The 22,312-nt window shown below is 40.5% G+C and overlaps 1 protein-coding gene across 2 annotated transcripts; it reads right to left on the reverse strand.

Moving 5' to 3' along the window:
- Window positions 1-906: 906 nt before the first annotated feature.
- ret (ret proto-oncogene receptor tyrosine kinase) lies at window positions 907-21,793 on the reverse strand. Of its 2 annotated transcripts, XM_029449864.1 has the most exons (20): window positions 21,710-21,793; window positions 12,784-13,029; window positions 12,237-12,527; window positions 11,160-11,398; window positions 10,481-10,676; window positions 10,187-10,386; window positions 8,768-9,050; window positions 8,294-8,425; window positions 7,327-7,437; window positions 7,133-7,246; window positions 6,735-6,979; window positions 6,493-6,640; window positions 6,270-6,377; window positions 5,971-6,185; window positions 5,376-5,498; window positions 5,214-5,284; window positions 4,562-4,699; window positions 4,331-4,430; window positions 2,752-2,899; window positions 907-1,869 (listed from the first exon to the last, which is right to left on the reverse strand). In XM_029449864.1, the coding sequence occupies exons 1-20, from the start codon at window positions 21,771-21,773 to the stop codon at window positions 1,712-1,714; spliced, it is 3,330 nt and encodes a 1,109-aa protein (XP_029305724.1). In that variant the 5' UTR covers window positions 21,774-21,793; the 3' UTR covers window positions 907-1,711. The 2 variants fall into 2 exon arrangements, with proteins under 2 accessions (XP_029305724.1, XP_029305725.1); XM_029449865.1 differs by lacking the exon at window positions 907-1,869 and having other exon boundaries at window positions 2,720-2,899.
- Between the last annotated feature and the right edge of the window lie 519 nt (window positions 21,794-22,312).

A 22,312-nucleotide genomic window follows, 5' to 3' on the forward strand; every position in this document is an offset into this window, starting at 1 on the left:
TGTACCCATGAGGTTCTATTTTTAGTAATTCATTCATTTCCTTCATTCATTTCCATTAAGGGTGACAGGAGTCTGGAGCTTATCCCAGCACACACTATGTGGAAATCACTGAGCCACCATGGACAGGTCACCAGTCTGTCACAGAGCTATTTCAAACAATACTTTCTTTCTGTTTTTCTGTCTTTTCTGACGGATAGAGTTTCAGTCAGAGGGGAGTGAACCAGCTGAATCAGAACTGTGCAAATAAGAGAGCATTTCCAATTTAAGTGGCAAGGTCAAAATCCTGATAATGGAAGAGATGGAGGGTGACATGCATAATAGTTTATCGTGTATACTTTAATCTTATACAAATCCTACATCCTACATCAAATATATCATCCCAATAGGGATACATACTTAAGACACCTTCAAAATGTTATCTTAAGTATTACCTTATGTTAACAATAAAGTAAACAGGCTATTGAATTCTAAACTAAAATTACACTGAAACACAAACCTCATCCTCTAAAATCTAAAACAACTAACACCTTCATCAGCTTCTCAAAAAAATATTTGTTTACATCCAAAACAAAAGAGTGAAGAAGAGTTGAGTCATAGTGGCGATCGAAAAAGGCACATAAAGTTTGCATTATTCTGTGACATTGAATATTTACACATGCAATGGCTTTTTGTGGACAAATGCTTCCCAGGCCACTGCTGCAAATATTCAATAATAATATAGGACTAAACATTTTTCAAAACTAGAGTGTATAATGAACAAATCATGTCTGTCTGGAGGTGAACTGAGAATAAACCTTATATTGTAATGTTATAAAAAATTATAATTTATGTGAACCACCACACATTTGTAAAAAAAACAGAAGCTTCCTGTGTATTTTCAGAGACATGAGGTGATTAGACCCTGTGCACATTTTTAACGTTTATTATTAATTGGAACTTAATCAAATAATAAGAACATAACAATGATAACACTCATTTAGTTTACATAATCATACTTTTTCCACAAAGATTGCCATTACAGTGAATCCACAAGTGAACTGCAGTCTGACACGGGACATAATCTACATTAAGTCTCATGACTGGAGTATCTCTCACAAGTTGATATTTTCCATGTAAAAAAAAAAAAAACATGAGCAAAAGCAAGAAAACTGTTCACTGATCATGTCTGTGTTACTTTTCTTTGGCAAGAACAGCTTTGAAACATCTTGTGGGAGAAACACAAAATAGGTCTTTGACATTTCGAGGAGCACAATCCTCTAAAGTAGAAACTTTACATTTTCAGAACAAGTTTTTGTCCACTCAATCCCAGCTGTCTACAGCAGGTGATGGTAAAGATGTCCCCTTTAATTCCTGGGCTGGAACAAGATCTTCACAGTCGCACATTAATAATTGGAGGCTATTGTAGAAGCGGCACAGGCACTTAAAAGACATTGACACTGAAATACAATCTGGTACAATAGTCATGCAGTGATACAGCTTGGCCAACATGACCCGTGAGGTAATAATTAACATACTGAAGAGCTGAATGATGTGTGGTCTACATTGATCCTGCCGCTTTTGCAGCAAAAAAAGACCCCAGTTTTAAACGTTGAATACTCCGTGCAACAGAAATAAAAGGGAACCAACTTTAGCATCAGATTGTATATGTACAGTCTTATAGAAATATACACATCTACCAATTACTCATCTTTTCTACAGTGTTGGTTTGTCTTTAGCTATCAAGCTTGTCCACAGCTTTTGCGGGTGAAGGCAAAGCCATCCAGTTTGCATAAACACTATCATTGGCATATCTTGTAAAGACTGGATTAGTGGCATCATGTCTGTTGAGCGGTACCGGGCTCTTCTCAGGCCAGTTGGGGTATGACATGCCTAAAAACGAGAACATATCATTTTTCTGCACTCAGTTAAAGATAAACAGCGTGCAGACAGTAAGGCTCTCAAATCAAACTCTGTAGTGCCGGTCTCTGAAGGTCCTGATTTGACTGACAGAGGTGTAAAGTTATGGCTTTGTATATGTTACATAAAGTGAAAAACCATGTCATTGATGAGTTATTGAGTTGTGTTGTAATGTATCGGGCTGTGAAGTTGCTCATGCCCCTTCCTGCAACTGTTCATAAATGCAGATGGACAATAAGTCTAATGTGTTCTTTACTTTTAATCAACGTCACCTGAGAGTTGCGTTGAAAAGCCTTACTGTTTCTCTGTTCAGCATTGTGAAACATTATAGATCAATGGCTAATATACATTAGAAAGTCAGGAAATTTAAGACAATCTGGAATTTAATAAACACAGACAGTGATTGATTCAGCAAGGACCTGTTTCAAATGTTACACACTCTTTCTTCCAATGCAAACACATGATGGATGAATGAATGATGACAGTGGAAATGTGATAGAGTGAAAAATGAACTAACAAAATGCCAACGAAGCACGAGTATGAGCAGTGCCATATAAATTAGAATGAAGGGTTTATTCAATATTTACAAATGTAGCATTGTTTTGGCCAGCATTCATGTTACATTAGAAGCAGGTCCAAGTAAAACAAAAAAGTCAAGACACAAGATCTTTTTTTCACTGAGCCTCTCATTTACGATGAAATGGGAGATATATCAGCATTAATCAGCAGAAAGGCATGCCTAGATCACAGTCACGCACACTTGACTACGGAAAAGCCAATCACAACTTGCCAAAAAAGAGAGCTTGTGTTGTGTGTCCTGTTTCTAAAATCTAGTAAATGCATGGGAGATTCTACCATAGAGCTTGTTTTCAATCCATGTGGAGGGGAGGGTTCGAGGGAGAGGGGCGTTATTACAGTCCACTAGTGGTGTGTCCTCTTCAGAGAGCGCGTCGTCGTACAGCAGGGCGTCGGCTGGCGTGGACGCCGCCAGGTCCAGGTAATCCTGACAAGAGCAGATCAAGATGTGATTAGGCTGATTACTGAGGCGAGGAACCTAAGCACGCTAAGGCAGAGTGTGTTAATGCTCAAGACGAAGAAGAAGAAGACGAAGACGAAAAGAAGAAGAAGAAGAAGAAGAAGAAGAAGAAGACGAAGACGAAGACGAAGACGAAGAAGAAGAAGAAGAAGAAGAAGAAGAAGAAGAAGAAGAAGAAGAAGAAGAAAACTAAATGTGTCTAGAAATAGATGGAAATACTGAATTAGAAATCTTTGATCATAAAATGAAAAGAGTTTCTGAGACAAAATTCCTAGCGGTCAACATATTGACTATATTAAAGGTACGATCTCAAAGTCAATCCTGTATAAATCTAAGGATATATTCAATGATATGACCTTGTATATCATTTATTACACTTCCTTATATATCTTATTGTGTTGAAGTGTTGGGGTCAACCTTTAAAAACTACAAATTCAATACTCTTATTGAAAAGAAAGAGCTGTACCTCTTATTAAAAAGGCCAGATACTATGATCACACAAATCCATTTTTGGTATATTCAAAATTAATGAAAATATTGTTCAGACAAACAAAGTCCTTGCCAGACTGTGTACAAAATATTCCTTTCAATACATGAGTGCAAATATGTTTTGAAAGATTGAAAGACTTTTAATTTAAAAGGAGACGTATGTCTATTGTTGGGGATAAATTATGGAACAACGCTAACTAAATGTAAGTATGTATGTATGTATATAAGCACTAATTCTGCCTGTGTCTTTCCAGTCATATTGTATACTAGATTGCATATTGTTCATTCTGTTTACACTTATTGTGTGTGATGCCCCAATGAAAATAAAAATAACAATTCTACGTTTACTGACAAACATCCTGGGGAAATGTGTGCAAATACTCTCGACTCATTACATCAAGTGACATGCCCACTACCTCTTTCTGATAACAGGGAAGAAGTAGCCTGCTGTATTCTGGGATGTTTGCATTCCCTTGTTCTTAAATGCTCTATATTTAGCTCACTCCAGCAGCAGGAGCCTGACTGCTATGCTCTGTGATTACGCTGCCCAAGGCCACATTTTAGGATTGCTCTTCAAACACTAATTATGGTATCTAAAGCATTTGGGAAGAGTGACAGAACATGTGTTACACAGAACATGTGTAACACACAGCATGTGTGTATGAGACTCTAAACAGCAAGAAAACAGTTCATAATGTCCCCCAGAAATTATACACTGCTCATTTTGGGCCAGCTGCAAATCCAAAAGGAGCGGAAAGCAAGAAACTGCCAGAGCTCAATGATGTATCACCAAAGTTTTGTCAAAATTACGCTAGGCATGGAAAGAGGCTGATTTATTGCTTCCCCCACTGCTTTCCTGTGGAGGAATATGAATAACTTATCATAATGTTTCGTATAGCTTCCCCATACCCGACTTTTCACCATCATCTTTTCCAGTTCTTTGCTGATCTCTGAGAATGTCTGCCTCTTCTCAGGTTCTTGTTTCCAGCATCGAAGCATGAGGTTATACCTGCAGAGGAAAAAAAGGTTTTACAGTGGGTGAGAATAAATATCATTTAATCCTCCCTGTCTGATTTAATGCGGTGGAGAGGAGTTATTGCACTCAGTGGACATGCTGTAGAGGGAAAGAGTGGAGCTCACATTTCCTCCGAGCAGTTCTCTGGTCTCTCCATCCTGTAGCCGGTCTTGAGCAGGTTGAAGAGGCGTTCAGGAGCGATACCTGGGTATGGATTCCCTCCCAGTGTCACTATCTCCCACAACAGCACACCAAAGGACCAACTGGAAGACAGCACAGGAGCTCATAAGAATATTTCAATAAATACAGAATGGAATACATTTAGGAAAATACTCATATTTGCTTTCGGAGTTGGATGAGAAGGTGGAAGCCACAGATAGGATCTGTTAAATATGAAGCTACAGCGAGCCAGCTGTTAGTTTAAACAATAAAGAGTGGAAACAGATCACCACGCTGTTTGAAGGTAAAACAAATGGCACACCAGCACCTCTGAAGCTCACTAGTAACACATTATACCTCATTTAATCCATACAATAACCTACGTTTAAAAAGGGACACATTGTGGTTTTTACAATGTAATGTTTTTATTCAACACACGAGGTATAACGTGTTCATTCATGAGCTTTGCAGGTGCTGCTGAGCAGATTGTGTTACCATTGGACAGATCCAGGCTGTTTTCAGGCTTTATGCTAAGCTAAGCTAACCAGCTGCTGATTGTAGCTTCATATTAATCCTGCAGATATGAGAGTGGTTCCTTTATATGCTGATTGTACTCACACGTCACTTTGTGTTGTGTAAATGTGATCAAACAAGGACTCTATTGCCATCCATTTAACGGGTATACGGCCCTGGAGAGAGAGAAACAGAGAGGAGACCTTGTTAACTTTCTTTTCTTTAAAAGGTTTTTGTAAGTACGACAGAACGAGTACTTTTCTTTACCTTGCTCCTCTTAACATACGAGTCCTCTTCATACACGTCTCTGGAGAGGCCAAAGTCTGAGATCTTCATCTTTCTCCCTTCAGCTACGAGGACATTTCGTGCTGCAAGGTCCCTGTGAACAACCTGTCGGACCAAAATGTTAATTTAAAGTGACTTTCAGTGCTTACACAGCCAAATTACATTTCAACTGCTAACAGGCCGCACACTTGAAGTGGCTTCAGCTCTTCCACTTCAACTGAAACTTTAAATACTTCCACCAAAACACATCAACTGAGATTTCATTCATTCATTCATTTACTGCTTTCATCTTCTGGTCTTCAAATGACAATTCAGCTGCTTTCATATCTTATTCTTTAATAACTGAGACCTCAACTCCTTTCAACTCAATCTTCAATCTTCCTTAGATTAGATGCACTTAGACTTGAAAAGCTTTCAGCACTTCTATTTCATTTCAGCTTCGTTTAGTTTTTGTATTTACTGCAACTATAAATGCTTCAGTGTTTCAACTATTTCAAGTGTTTCAACTGCAAACTTCCTCCAGCGAGCAGACAACATCTTCTTTTCAAAATGTTTTCTGCTCCAGTACGGCAAATACCTTCATTTCCGCCAGGTATTGCATGCCTCTGGAGATCTGCCATGCGAATGAGATCAGGTCACCCATGGTGAGCGCCCTGTCGTCTGGGTTCTCCAGGTAGCTGGAGTTTCTGTTGGCGTCCCTGCCCATGTAGCTCGGGCCAACTTTCCGACTCTCTCGCAGGAAGTTGCGAAGCGATCCGAACTTGGCGTACTCAACGATCAGATACAAAGGACCTATTCAGAGAAATGCATCACTTAGTGAGTCCATGTGCAAGACACATGCCCTGAGAGAGGATAGCAGGAGGACTGAGGTCTTACCGTCCTGGCTGCACGCTCCATACATCTTTATGACGTGTGGATGGTTGACTTGCTTCAGTAAAGTGAATTCTGACAGCAGGTCCCGCAGCTCACTGTGGGAGGCGTTTTCTGTCATGGATGAAAAGACGGGATTGTAATGATGAAACCATTCATCTCTTCTGACATTCACTTCTCAAATATCACCATTACTTCCCCAACTTGTCTGGTGTCTGGCTCGTCTTACCTTTAAGCATTTTCACAGCTACAGTGGTGTAACCAGCTTTCCCTTTCAGCCTGAACGCTGTCGCCTTGACAACTTTCCCAAACTCCCCTTCTCCCAGAGTCTTGCCAAGTACAAGGTTCTTACGAGGAAACTCCCACTTAGGATCCTCCTGTTGAAAAACAAATGCATATGTTTGATTTCTTGACCAGTTCAACACAGTAAGCTGAAGAAAAGTGTGCCACAGTGTGAAAGAAGCAGCTCACAGGTATTTTAAAGGTGTCGGGCTCGATGGAGTCCTGCGAGCCACGGCGAAGGTTGTTAGCGGGGAAGCTGATGGGGTAAGCCTGAGCTGGCCGGCGGAAAGTCATCTCAGCAGAGGCGATCGGGGGCTTAGGTGAGTTCTTGTGGTACCGATGGATGAAGTACGAGGACAGCAGGATGGAGATGATGAAGGAGAGGAGCAGGGCCGTGGCAATGACGGTTTTACACATGTCGTCACATATCACCTCTGGAGGAGCAAACAACAAACTGTCTTTACCATGTATTTATTGAATTAGCAGGAAACATGCTATATCGTCATAGATATGAAACAATCTATATCGGGATAGTAGCTCTTAGCCATATCACTATTGACAGCTTTGTGTGATTTATAACATCTCACCCTCAACATCTTCCTTCTCACAGAAGCATTTCTCCGAGATGCAGTAGCAGGTTCCATGGCCAGCCTGGATCCCGTTCCTCAAGCCTCGTTCATGACCTCCGATAACAGATTTCTCTTCACAGACAAATAAACAGTCAGAATGTTCTTATTCACAGCTTTATATTTAATACAAAATGCATGCATGTGCTTCTTACTTGTACAGTCTTGTGGACATATTGACGAATCTTTGCTTTCAACTGCATCACAAAAGCTGTCCGGACATGTGCGCAGGTCAGGGGAGCAGGTCGAGTAATTCTCAGAAATTCCTGGGACGTAAAGACAAAGGAGAGAAAAACTTAAGTTGGAAAACATTACCCAAAGTTTGGTTAGCTTGTCCTGTTAGGACTAACCCCTCTTTTCTTTCGAGGCGGTCCTCAACAACAGTATTACTATATAAGCAAAGTTAGACAAACCATTTAATTAAAGAATAACAGCAAATTGGATGAAACCAAATGTGACAGAAAACAAACATAAAAAAAATAACAAGAAAATAAAAATATAGAGAATAAAAATGGATCAGTCATTCATTAAAAAATAGAAAAGTATTAATGTTGCGATAGCATAAAAAATAAAGTTATAAAACATGATTATAAAGGTGTTATTCTGGACATGAACAGCTGATCACGTAATAAAAAGTCAGGGCATTAATGAACAAGGGAAATATGATATTTATGGAATTAGAGAAGAAAAGTACCACACTGGTGCAAACAGTGAGGGTAATTGAAATGTATAGATTTAAAAAAATTAAGTGCAGTCCATGTCTTGAGGCACATCTTGATGTTAGCCTGAATTTAAGTCTTTACAGAAAAAGAAAAAAGGAGCAGCTTAAACAACAGAACATGACTGTGGTGACTTCCTTCAGACATCATGTGGTGTTGTTACTGCTTGTTTTCATCAAAATTAAGACCACATTTTGCATGACTCTTGAAAAAGGATGTTGCTGGGAAGGATACAGATGTTGGTTCTGGTCCTTTAATTTGTTCCATTACCACTGAGGGAACATTTGGTTCTAGTTAAACGACTCCAAGGTCTCATGATTATTATGGACATGATTCAGTGGTGTCACAATGTTATCAAAAGCTTATATTTGTTTATTCTAAGTGTTCATTAAATACAATGTACCTTTCTCAGTGACTTGCCTCCACTGGCATCTCCCTGTTGTCGCCCCCAGGCCTCGGACAGACTCACAGTCTCCTCGCTGTCTGTTTTCTGCACACGACAGAGACTGCTGGCTCCCCTGGCTGGCCTTGTTTGCTATGTACAACAAGTGCCAAAGACACACAGAACCAAATCTTGAAAAGACATTTGGGAGAAGGGGAAACTGTTGCAAAGAGTCTGCAGATGTGCGCCTGCGGTGGTGTTGAGTTAGTTAGGAAGTGAAACACAAACCCTGTCCTAAATAGCAGCGAGTGATCAGTGTTTCCAGAGAAAACTGAGCTAATTAACGTAAGATGTTTTACCTGTAAACATGAACACGCTGTGTGTAGCTTACTAACGTAGATTAAAGATGAGCACAGATTCCATTACGATGTGAATAAATCCTTTCTTTTAAAACCTCTTGAAGTGTAAAGTGGAGCTTGACTGTCCTAGTCTCACCTTGAGCATCTAGAATGATGTGGATCTGCGTGCTGGCCTCCAGCAGTGTGTGCTCCTCCTGGGCTACAACAAGGTACTGCAGGTCCTGGCACTCGGGCCTGCGCAGCGCCTCCGTGTCGTTCACATAGAGCAGTCCCCACATCTCGTCCTCGGCCTGGGTGATGCTTATGGCTGAATAGCAGGACTGCACATCAGCAGACGCGTTCTTATCAGGCAGCTCGAGCCGGTATGTGACCCTGAAGCCATCGAACTGCTGGCAGTTTTCCACACAGACTCTGCCGACCTGAAAGGAGATGGAACAAGAGATTGAAAGCTTAAAAGACAGCAGGTCATTTAAGTGGAAGGTTTGTACAACACACCTTTAAGGACCACTGTATCTTCACTGAGCCAGCAGGTGGCAGTCGCTAAGTATTTTCAGGAGTGAGTCAACACTTTCTTAGCTGTTGGCTATGCTTTCTATTTAGTGAATATAATTAACCCTTATGGATCACTAGGGACATTTTTGGCTTCTTCTTTTTTAATTATTCGATCATTTTGGTTGATTAAATGCATATGTCATAAAATTTGGCAAGAGTGTGAGTTTTCTTTTCTTTTTCTTTCGAAATGTTGGAAACTCAATCTCAGCCCCTAAAATAAGTCTATAATAAACTGTGAAGCCAAAACACAGACACTCACACGCCTTAAGGACAACAATGTCCCCATTGAACCCCATTAAAGCCAACATTCATAATTATGAAGCATAACATCTTGCATTCTATTACATCAGGCTTTCAAATTAGAGCCCTGGCTTCAAAATTGTAGTTTTGACTATTTTCCCATGTTTGACCGATGGGGCAAATACATGCTATTTCCTTGGTTTCCTGCAGAAAAAATGAAAATGCATCAAAATCAATCTTGTTTCTAATCTTTGACATATCACAGACTGGGAAATAAATTCCCCCTTGCATTTAGTATACAGAAAATAATAAAAATGTTGTGTTTGTCTGTTTCTTCATAAAAACAACAACAACAATGGCATTATGTTAACATTTAAATTACAATTCTGAAAATGAATGAGTGTTTGGTACTAATGATCAGGACTGAAGTTGGTTAAAAGATTTAGTGGATTTAAGTGGAAATATATGATTATATATATATTATATCTTTATAGCGCAGGTTTTTGATGCAGAGCAACTTCTTTTTAAGTGAGGCACAAGGGTGAACACTGTATAACACTGTATACAATAAAATCATCAAGACTTTGAAGCATGTTGTTCAGTGGCATCAAATCAGGTACTTCTGTACAGAAACCATGAAGTGCTGCCTACTACAGGTAAGTGGCTCATCCAGAGAGCTTCTGGTGTGAGTTACTAAAAACGTATTTAAGACAGCAGACTAAGAAGAGAAATATAGATCTATATGATAAGCAGTCATGAGTACCTGAGCATACAAAGAAGCTCTGCGTGTCAACGTGAACATATGTGTGATATTGGCAAAGCGCATGTGGACGGGTAAGATGGTGACGTTGAAGTGCAGCGACACTGTTCCTTCGAGCCCGGGGTAGGTGATGTCATTGACCAGGTAGTCCAGCTGCAGGGTGCGGTTTTCAGTCACATACAGGTTCCTCTTCAGGACAAGCTCTAAAATCAAGGGGTGAGGGGGGACATGAAAATGTGGATTAAAAACTACAGTTCATAAAATCAGATGATTTGTATCAGCCCCTGGATTACTTACGGTAGACGTGGACGGTCTCTCGGATTCCTCCAAGAGCAGCTTTCATTTCACTGAAGGAGCCTTTTATGTCAAATGTTTCCTTTATCCACGGATCCTTATTGAGCAAGGTCCCCACATATCTGTTGTGAGTCTGGTCTATCGGGAAGATGGGGGTTAAATCCCTGTCAAAGATGAACAAAGTGCCAAAAGAGCCACCCTGGGGAAAACAGTGAGACATTTGTAAAGAAGATAAAATCAGCCAACACTGTGTCTTTAAAACATTCACATCTGCACAGAGTGAAAGAGAAGTGAGAAAAACATATTCTGGTAATCCATTTTCTAAGTCTGATTTAAATAGCTTTCACTCCTGTATATATGACTTTAGAACAAGTAAACAAAGGTTTTAATAGGATATAATCTGTCTAAATATCTTTAAAAAGAATTGAAACAGGTGGGAATGTTGGAATACTAGTTTTGGCCACAAGAGGCTAAACAAACACCTTTTTTACAAACATCTGTTTTCACAGCTGAAAAAAATAAGAAAAAGAAAGATAAAACATTATCCTTGCGAAACCTTTCCCCACCTGTCCTGAGGTCATAAACACGGGAGAGATCAGACTTGGAATGGATCACCATACATTTTTTAAAATCTCTTAAATCTCAGATTTTCCGCAGCTCTGTGTTTTATTATTCTCCTCACCTTTGTCCGATTGAAGCTGATGATAATATCTGCTGTGTCTGTTCCATTCACGTACGGAGCGTTATCATCCTCATCGTTGACAAAAACATCCAGTGAAGTTTCCACCTTAGTGATGAGTGTTTCTGTCCGGACTGTGCAAACCAGCAGGAGTCGGTAGCGTTCGCTCTCCTCACGGTCCAACGCCGCCGTCACCACCAGCTCTGTGGTGTTCTCATCCACAGCGAACGGTGCTGGGGTATCTGTGGACAAGAGGGACAACCAAAATCAGGTGTGTGTGTGTGTGTGTGTGTGTGTGTGTGTGTGTGTGTGTGTGTGTGTGTGTGTGTGTGTGTGTGTGTGTGTCTACAGCCACTGTCAGAAATGGTAAGGGTGTGATTTAACCATTTAGCCATGGTGGCTACAAGTGACAGTAATACTAATACTAATACTAATACTAATACTAATACTAATACTAATAATAATAATAATAATAATAATAATAACAATAACAATAATAATAATAATAATAATAATAATAATAATAATAGCATTTATCAATCTAAATTGTTTGGGTGTGAGTTGCAGAGTGAGATGTCTGCCCTCTCTCCAATACAATAATACATAACAAATACATTTGAAAAACTCAAAAGCAATGTCTCTTCTCAGAAATCACAATAATCAAATGATTTGTTTTGGCTCTTTGAGCACCACAAGCCGAGTGCCATCTAGTCCCATTATACTGGAGAGAAGACAGACATCTCTGAGGCCGATATCTCCAACACTCAGCAGCTCGGCACGAGGTAAGAGCTAAAACATACATTGTTGATATTGGGGTGAACTGTCCATTTAACAGGAGCACAAGTTGAGAAGAGTCAAACAAGTGATCAGTATTGTGCATCAGCAGTATCTTCTATAAGTTTGTTAACATTTGCCGCCATTAGCTACTGGTCAGAGCAAATTACCAGACCAAAAAGGCTGTAGCGGCAAAACCCCTGAGTGTATTAAATTGAGCATTAGTGCCTTTTATTGCTTATAAACTTAACTTATCATTTGTAAGAGGAAGAATGTGTCATTTCATTTCTTTTCAATGTGTCTAACCTGATTCCACATGGTAAGAGATGGTGTAGTTGGGGCAGACGTGGAGTCTGGTGAGACGTCGGAGTTGCCGCAGGGCCCCGGGGAACCGGTTCTCCATAATGTGGGGTATGGCGGTGTCTCTGTGCGAGAAGCACAGCTCCTTCATATCTGTCTGAGCGCAGTGAGGCAGTGAGGCGTTGACAAAGTCCAGGGTGACCCGAGGGGAGTGTTTGATGCACTGGGACTTCTTGGTGAGGTTAGGTAACACCATGGCATGCAGGACCAACTTCTTCACGGGCCATGAGTGTCGATCTGATGAGACGCACAGCCAAAAACAAAAACAAGCAGCATTTTAATCTCAGACAGTGCTCTTTTTGATGACTACGCTCTTTTTTTTTTTGCCTGTATGCAATTACATTATCATCCTGAAGGCAGAGACCTGAACACGGAGCCAAAGCATTATTAGTATGCAAAGAGCATAAACGTCAAGAAGCTAATTTACTCTCATGTGTTGGGGACACCTGGCACTGAAGGAGACTGTACATTAAAATGCTCAAATGCAACTCACTGAGCATGGCGAAGTCGCTCTCCTCCAGGGTTTTGTTCAAGGACAGTATTCCGGTGTTGACGTCCAGGTTGAACCAGGAGCTGTGGGCTGGACGTCTAAGGGAGTTAATCCCGCACAGGTAGAAACGCGGCCGCTCAGAATCACTGTCCAGCATGGCGTGGACCTGGAGGATGGGCGTCCCCGCCAGCTGGCCAACGTACACTGTCTCAACATACTCACTCTGAGGGAAGTACAGCCCTGTCGCTCCTGCAGGAAGAAGACATAACCACATGTTAAAAAACAGGCAGCCAAGTGAACCACAGGGGGATATTCCCTTTAAGGAAAACATTGTGATAACTGGAAATAAGGCCTGACAGTACTACTGAGTGTTATTACAGAGCAGGATAACAGCAGTTATCAGCCATCAACATTACAATGGGAACAATACCCACTGACACCCGTCTGGCCACGTAAATGGAAATGAACACATACATGAAATATGACAGCTTCAGTTCTTTTTCCTCCTATTTCATCTCTCCTGTTAGCGGAAATTGAAATAAGGGGCTCAAATGACACTTAGGCAGCTCTTTTAATGAATTTCTCATGCGGTCAATAACATGTGGTTTCCGATTCTCCTTGTGTTCACCTTGAGAAGTTTAATTACAAGGGATAACATGATACGGAGGAGAAATGAATCATTACCTGCCAGAGGGGGCTGTGCATGTGTGCATGTGTGTTGAGGAAATCCATATGGAGCCATGGCAGGCTGTGTGTTTTACAGGAAAATGGAGATGTGAGTGTTCCTCCTGTAATTATATCCCTGTTATGTTCCTCTTTGACGACGGTAGGCGACCATTTAGGGAACGCACTAATGTCATTAGCAGACAGCAAAACTAGATTGTCTATTTCTGTTGGTGCAGTTGAGGCCTCGGCTCTGGTTTCAGACATTGATTTAATTTTGCGGGGGTTGGATGACAGGAGGCCGAGCTGATGGATAAAATGTGGCCGTCCTTCCTGAAGGATGGAGATACACTCAGGGAGGCTGCAGCCCTTTTTATTAAAAGTGTTCCTGAGACAAAAACAAACAGCATGCCACTTGTTTGTTAATCCTGTTGAGATGGTGGGAGTCAGTTTCATGACTCAGATGTTAGGGGAGATGTTTCGAGCTAAATCTATCACAGCCAAATTAGAACCATTCGTGCTCATGTTTGATTATTTTGATTTAATTATTATTATTATTATTATTATTATTATTATTATTATTATTATTATTATTATTATTATTATTATTATTATTATACTGTGTGTCTTTTGTTAGGTATATGTTAAATATGGCATACATTAAAAAATGTGCATATATATATATATATACAACCAAATAAAATAAGCATTTTCATTCACGTTCTTTCATAAGAAAAGGCACAGGAATAGCTCTTTCATCACTTTCTCCCTAACTGAAAACTATAAACATTTTGAATTTTATTTTGCATAACACAGGATTTCATTTAAAGTGTATTTGGTTATTGTAACTAAATTGTTATCAAGCAAAAGATTTCAAACCAGACCAAACAGCATGAACACATTAGTGAAAAGATGAAGACATTTCCTCGTAAGTGAAACAGCATTTATTCAGTGACGCACATCTGAGGATGTCTGATACCTCTGTGCCTGACGAAAATCAAATTTTGTCTCCAAACATTGTACTTTTTCTAATGTAATAAAATGGTGCAGTCTTACGAGGCTGGGAGGCAGAAACTAAATGGTTCAACATGAATGGATGGACTTACGATAGTCACATATGCACTCTGTATATATAAGAGATCCAAGAGCAAAATAATACAGTATGTGAGAAAATATAGGAAGTAAAATGCAGAGAATTCATGCAATCTCAGTGTTGATCTCCGTATGTCTCTTAGAGTGACCATTAGAGGGAGCCATTATCTCATGACACAGGCCCACACGCTGCAGCTTTACCTTTATCATAATATATTTGTAGACCAATGGCTGCATTCATTTCATAAGATTCTAAAGATACCGTATTAAATTATATCTTTAAAAAGCTAGAAAAATACTCTTTTCAACAGCCCTTTTGTTGTACCAATAAAGACATTCATTTAATCTACAGATATCTTACACATGACACCGCCATGAATCAAACACAGCAGATGACGGCAGCTCTGCAAATGAAACAAGCCACGGTGGCTGCTGGACCCTGTGCAACACAATTTGTTCATATCATTCAAAATTCAATTTCTTTTCAGGACTGAAGCCAACAGAAAGCAAGCAGTTTATATCAAAACTAATTAATTGGATTGATGTAACAAGCCTCTCTTAGCAAATGGCATCTTTGCCATGATGAAGATTTTCCAAAAGCATGACTCATTAGTTCCCTAAATGATGCACAAGAATGACGGAAAAATAGACAGTAATGACATTTTCCCTCTGACGCATGGGCTGAAAAAATAAACGTACAGAAGTTTTATTGTACTTTTATGTCTTAGGAGCACTGAAACATGCTCCTTTCAGATTTTGACATATACGTGCACAATAACCTTTTTTTTAGGACACCCTTGACCTCCCATAACTCAAAGTGTGTAAACATTACCACCATAAGCAGACCTTTTACAGCCTTTACACACCAATAAAACTGATGCTACGCTGCCATACACAGTGCCATTTCTTCAAAAGCCAGAGTAAGTAATTTTGCAAACAACGGCAGTGTTTGAACAGGAGGACTCTTGTAGCGATCCGTGTTTACAATAGATATCATGTACCGCTGAGTGGATAGTGAAATTGAACTCGTACATTGCTTCACTTGTTTGATGAAAAAAACAACAACAATGGCAAAAACCTCTCCCTCATCTACACACGTATGACTTTGACCATGGCAGTTTTCCTTGAGCTAATTATGGCCTGTGTCAGTTCTGTCTCATATTTTAACCGTGGAAGGACAAAAAGGACACGAGCTCATCACAAAATCTGAAACCGTGTGCTCAGTCAGCCACAGACCACAGCGTGTCTACGACTGGTCGGCGCTGATAGGGTAGGACGCCCTCTCTCCGTCGTCCCAGACAAAGACAGGAACTCAATTAGCTCAATGCGTGCTTCGGCTGATAGATTTACCAGCTATGAGCTCATGTGCTAGACTAACCCACAGGCTGCTTTTAAAGCTCAATGAAACAGAACGTTGGATCTCCCACCCAGACGTCCTTACTGAACATCCTTGTCAACGGCGTGGCAGGAAAAGTGACCCGGCTGCGTTATGATTCATTCCCTCACTAATCTTGTTGGTAGACTGGAGCTCCTGCGGTGAGAGCTCAGCCCGGTGCCCTTTTCTCTCCCAAGGTCAACGTGCGCTGCATCTGTCCCTGGTAACGACCCATTGGTGAGGCCGTGTATCTGGCAGCAGACCAATCAATAACCGTACTAATCAACAGTGATGCTGATTGTTCTGCACTGATGAGACAGACGGGGAGAAAGGCTGATGGCTTGCATGTGTGCAATCATCTCCGCTGCTGCACATAATACAGACCCACTTGTTCAGCTGCAAGACCACAGACATATTACATCTACTGTTCATTTCACAGCCACAATTTAGCCCATCGATATCCACGTTTTCAAATGATGCATCACCTGTTACAAAGTAGCTGTATCCAGCAGCATTAAGGAGCATTCACCCAGTTATACCATGGTGATATAAATACAATAAATATCTCTGGAACCTATCATGATTGGTCTGCTTCCAAAGCTGTAACAGCTATGAGGATGGTCCTCTTCAGAGATTCAATTACTAAAAAGCAGCACATTGAGCAATGATTCCGACTCGTGAAAGCTATTATTGATCATAATGTTTGGAAATCTCTCCCTCTTGGTTTCCTGTGCCAGTGTGCATTATTGCTTAGTCATATCATACTGTACAATCCACAACCTGGATTTTAATATAGTCCTCATTGTGATGCTTTCAATCTCAAAACAATAAGGCGTAATAAGAATAGAAAGTCATTTCCTGTTATGATGACACAGCCATCAAACTTTTCATCAGAGTAATACGATATCTGATATCAGTTTGGAGGAGGTAGTCAGGCTCCAGGTAGATTACTCAGTTTACCGCGATGCATACCGTAACATAATAATCAATTACACCATAATGTAATCCAATTAGCCCGCAGAGAATACAAGAGCTGAGATCCAATGAACCATGTTCATCAGTCATCAAGAAATCTAATAGAACATCCCCTCAGGGGTTAGCTGCAAGTACAAATTCGGTTTAAGAATTCCTGTTGGAGTGACGGTGGCATCAAATATTGAACATGTGGTACATCATTTGGCTCCAGACTGAGTTTGACGCAGCAGTCATTAGACTGCTCTGATAAAACATCTCTATCATAATCACAGTGGTGGTAAAAAGCCTTCAGATTCATCGGCATGTGCACAGAAGTAGGCAGAGATATGAGCTGCCCGTGAAAAAATACAGTAATGTCATTTTTATTGCTTAGATGCTGTATAGTTCACTGCCGCAAGTTTCATGAAGGTTTCAGCGATTGCTCCAAAACTGCGTCCATAAAAGGGGATCTGTACAACCATTGCCAAAAGGGGAGCGTATTTGTTCCCAGGGTCCAATGTTCTCCAGTTCAATATTCTCTTCAACACACATTAGCCCTATTTCTTTTCTGGTCAAATTAGAATTAAACTCAACAAAACCAATGATTATCCTATAATTTAATTTTGGTGTTCTCTAAAATAAATCTTTGGTGTTACCGGGAGAGTATATTTAAGAGTCCGGGTGGTTCTGTGGATAAAGGTTTATACATTTTTGACTCAAACTCTTGTTTGGTTGGGTTTGATCAACAAAACTATCCAGAAAGTTGTCCTGCTGTTCTCTGTGGGTCACATTATAACTCATTTGTTTGATTTTCAACAGCAAGGTAAATGTGGCGTTTGTACCAAAAAAGAAACAACTAGAATTGCTGCCTCACAGTTGTATACCTCCGCCAACCAGTCAAGATGCAGTTTACATCCATGTCTGTCCAAAATGTCATCACTTCGTCTTTTTACTCTATTAGACATGTGTGTATAATTGTCACAATTAGCTAATTAATTCTTGAGTTATTCTTGAGTAAGGCCAAAAACGTGTTTTGTGAGGTTGCAGTGACCTCGACCTTTGAACCTCAAAATCTCTTGAGCCCAAGCACACATTTGTGCCAAATTTTAAGAAATTCCCTAGAGGGGTTCCTGATATATTGCACAGACGTACTCACAGTATGGAGTATGTGGCATGTTAGCATCATTAAATCTTTACAACTTTAAATCTGAAATATCATGTTGTACTTAAACTAAAAAGAGCACTGTACTTTTAGCTTCTGACTGCTTGTTACATTGTGTGTATCCACATCAGATTTCATAGTGAATCTGATGGATTACAGTGTGGAAACAAAGGGAGGGACGTTGCTTTATGGCAGAGGATGGAGGGCACTGATCTTCCAGCACAAATGGAAGTGAAGCTCTCAGAGTTTCTGGCACTCCCAGCTGGTGGAATGAGTGAAAGGCCTGTGGAAAACTTCACTTCAAACCCACTTCAGTAAAGTAAAGGAGCAAATAAATGTACATGATGCCGGGGGGGGGGGGGGACGATGGGTCAAACACAGCGTGCGCCGCTTGGCGACTGGAAAATAGCTTGTCAAGGCCCATGTGAAACAGAGAACTAAATGCCCCGAGGGCAAAATTTCAATCAATGTCTCCTTGTCCTTTCACCACAGCAAATTAGATTCTACCCATGCATGAGAGGGAAGTGTGACCCTGAACTGACTAGAGGATCAGGCCGAGAGCTTTGACAGGTAGGAGCAGAATCCAAGCAACGCAGGCAGCATCAGAAGCAACAGTCCAGAGTTAGAGGTTGGGACTGAGGCTCTCAGTAATAGAAGTCGTAAGGCCAGATGTTGTACGCCACAATCTTTACAAAAAGCAAAAAATAAATTCCCTGTGCCAGTGCCATACACAAGTAATTAAATGATTTACTTTTCAGAGAGACTCAAAGAGAAGCAGCGCTATTCATGCAACTTATTATAAAAGATAAACTCTTTTTTCAATTATCCTAAAAGAGACGTAGTAACAGCAAGTGTAGAAAATTGACAAGATTGATCATGCATCCATAGGCAGAAGCTTCACTAAATCATATAATGAAATAAAGAGCTAAATCAAATAGCAGCATGTATCAAATGAGATTTATTGCTCTGGTCCTTCTCAAAAGGAAGAGATGCTGATGAAAATGGCTAATGCAAGGAGAAGGAGGAGCAGCTAGAGAGACTGCACACACGGCTTCCTCTGGGACGGTGGGGGTCATCACTGGAGATGACCACTTGGTTAAGGTTTCAGAGGTCACAGGGCACAGCAGGGGTCACAGCTACAGTAACAAGGTCACGGTGCAAGATAAACGGGTCAATGCTTTTATGTGAACACATCTGTGGCTCTTCTTGGGGAAGTGATGGATTACACAGAAATGTCTGTTAAGAGGATTTGGTTCATTTCGATAAAGGCTTTCACCAGGTTGAGTCACAAAAGGTGCTATTGAGTTTCAACTCATAACGTTTTGTTAACCTCTGTAAAGAGTCCATAAACCCTCATCGTTTCTTTAAACTAGTCTAAATCATGAAATCTCATTATCCAGCCTCCATTAAAGAAACGTCAAAGAAATTAATAAAACATAGCTCTCGAGACGCACACCAACAGCCAAATGCTTCTTTCTGATATCAAAAGTTAAAATCTTAACAAAGCCGTCACTGACCAGAAGCTTTCAAAGCCTTGGATATTCTCAAACATGATTAGAAAACATTTAAACATCTCTAACTACAAAGAGGCGTCCCAGCTTTTAATTCACTTTAATTTATTTCCCAAACTTCTTCCGCCCACCTCTACTCGTAAGTGCATGGCGATGCAGCCACATTTAAAAATGCTGATTACTCTTACAGCCAACGCTGATTGCCAATTTCCTTGTTTGATTACCTCAGCAAGAAACACTAAACTAATGAGATACCTGTAACCTGCGACAGTGATGATGGGAATTACCAAACACTAAGTATCTTTCTCTTCTACGATCTAACCGTTCCTCAGATTCTAACAAATATTAAATGACGGTGACGAAAACTCACAAAAGAGGTTATGTGATACAAAAAGTTCATCTCTGACACACTCAAAACTTAGTGATTTAATAAAGTAGTGAAAAGGAGAAAATGGTTATATTGGTAATGACGTCAACACCCGGAACATCCTCCAAAAGTGAATCAAAATCATCAGCTTCATCAACATATACAGCGAAGTCAATCTGATGCGTCATTTTGAGGGCAGTTAACGTCCGACGTGCAATCTGAACGCTGTGTGCACTTGTATAACAGCCGATATTTTCCTAAAGAAAACAAACAGCCAGTGTTTGCCCAGAGATAGGAGCAGCTGCTGCACACCTGCCTGCAGCTCGCCTCTCCGAACCAGTGTAGGTCTTTTGTTGCAACAAACAGGCAGGTGAGGAGCGGCCGCGTTTACGTAGGGTGTATATTTCAGCACCCGTTTAATTACCATCATGTCCTTGACATATGAAATCGAACTGGACCAACTGCGTTCATCTATAAATACTAAGAGACTTCCTGCGTCAGTGACAATACATGCAGGACAAAGCAGAGCTGGGATGTAAATGTATGCAGGGTGTGTGATGGGAGCATCATATCTACTGTAGGGGTGATGGGAAAACATCTCTTAGGTGCACTGAGAGCTGCACTGTCTTGTCACAATGAAAAATAAGCAGAGAGCGTTATATACAACTGTGGCATCTTAAAAATTTCATCCATCATTTTAACAACACTGCAGGAAAGTGCTCCCTTGGGCGAGTACGTAGGCATGTAGTTTATTAGTACTGTGAGCCCAGTTTTGCAGGCACATAGCATTGACCTCTTCACATGAACATTAACACCTTTTTTCTCATCTCAATTCCACTAAAAGAGTGTGATGATAATCTTACTTTTACACTCTGCACCACTGATAGTAATCTCTGTTAAGACTAAATCCAAAAACAAATTCAGGAATTCAGCACAATGGCCTATATTTGTCCAAGCATCACATTTGACATACTTGCCACACACTGAGATTTGCACTCCTGAGCTATGAGAGACACTTTAAATATAGACGGAATGGCAGGACAGTGTTGGTACAGTTGGGCTGTGGGATTGTGAATGGGATTATAATATTATGATATACGGCTGTATTCATTGGACTCTAGGTTCCAGTGTGCCATACCACGCATAACATGCCCAGCGCACAATGCAAGTATCACTTTCTGCAGAATGAAACAGTGCCGGCATTGTGTCCGTGCCATTTCACAATACCTTTTAGACAAGCCTTAAAACTCACTGCAGCTTCCAAATATGTTGCAATTTAGCTTTACACATGAGCAGCCAATTTCATGTGTATTCATCAGTTGCCCTTTAGACTTCAGGTCTACTGGTTCTGTTTGCAAAGCAGCTCAGAAATCTTTACTCTCTGTGTTGCTCTGTATATTTTTTCAACAAGTCAGTTTTGCAGGGAATCATACATTTTGTGGATTTAAAGTGCATCCCAAACCATATTTTAGTTCCTGTTGTGCTCATACCTCAGGTAATTGCCTTTCTGATTGACAGGAGAGATGGAGAAGATGCTTTAAACAAAAACTGATGCTGAACAGATTAACAGATTATGTTTCAAACAGGGAAGAAGATAAGAAAACACCATTTCAAAATGTCTCCTCGGGATTAAAAATTAGACTATACCTTTTATTTTTATTTTTTTTCTAAATAATTAAATGATTCATGTTCTTTTCCAAGTGAGCCACTTGGAAATATACTTTAGTACACCATATATTTAAAAATGAATGTATCTTGTAGCCTTTCAGCACGAGTCTATCAATAAAACTGACGATGAACCTTACCTTCCAGCAGCAGCAGCAGCACCACCGCGATGTTTCCCCGAGAGAAACCACAACTTGTCCCCATCTTCGCGAACCATAAGGGAAAGTTTCTGAATGGAAATGAGATTCAAAAAAGTTCCTTAGAGCGACGAATTAAAAAAAAAGAAAAAGAGTCAAAGCGATAAAAGAAATGAAGGCGTTGAGTAAACCAGAGTGTGTCCTGTGCGCGCGGCTCCGGGCAGGGAGATGAAATCCTCAGTGTCCCATAGACGGGCTGCTGTGTGCGGCTCCAGTGGCTGCTGCGGGGCTGACTGGCTGGCTGGCCAGGGGGGAGGAGGCTCACTGCTTCACCACTCACTGCCCCGCTGCTTCCTGCAGCAGCAGGCAGCACAGCATCTACAGGAAATTTAAGAGCATAATTTAACAGCAGGTCAGTCACCTCATTAACACTCTGCGTGGGGGAAAATATTAACAATTATCATTAAATGTGTAATGGTGCATTTTAAAGGTACAGGCACTGTTTTTAAGAAAGAGTAGCAGGGGTTTTCATTTGAATCACTGCTTCATTATAACAGACTAAACAAACACAACTAAATAGCATTATTTTATATTCTAGTAGTATTA

Source organism: Cottoperca gobio, chromosome 15, assembly GCF_900634415.1.
Source record: "Cottoperca gobio chromosome 15, fCotGob3.1, whole genome shotgun sequence".
In the NCBI taxonomy this organism is placed as follows: Eukaryota; Metazoa; Chordata; class Actinopteri; order Perciformes; family Bovichtidae; genus Cottoperca; species Cottoperca gobio.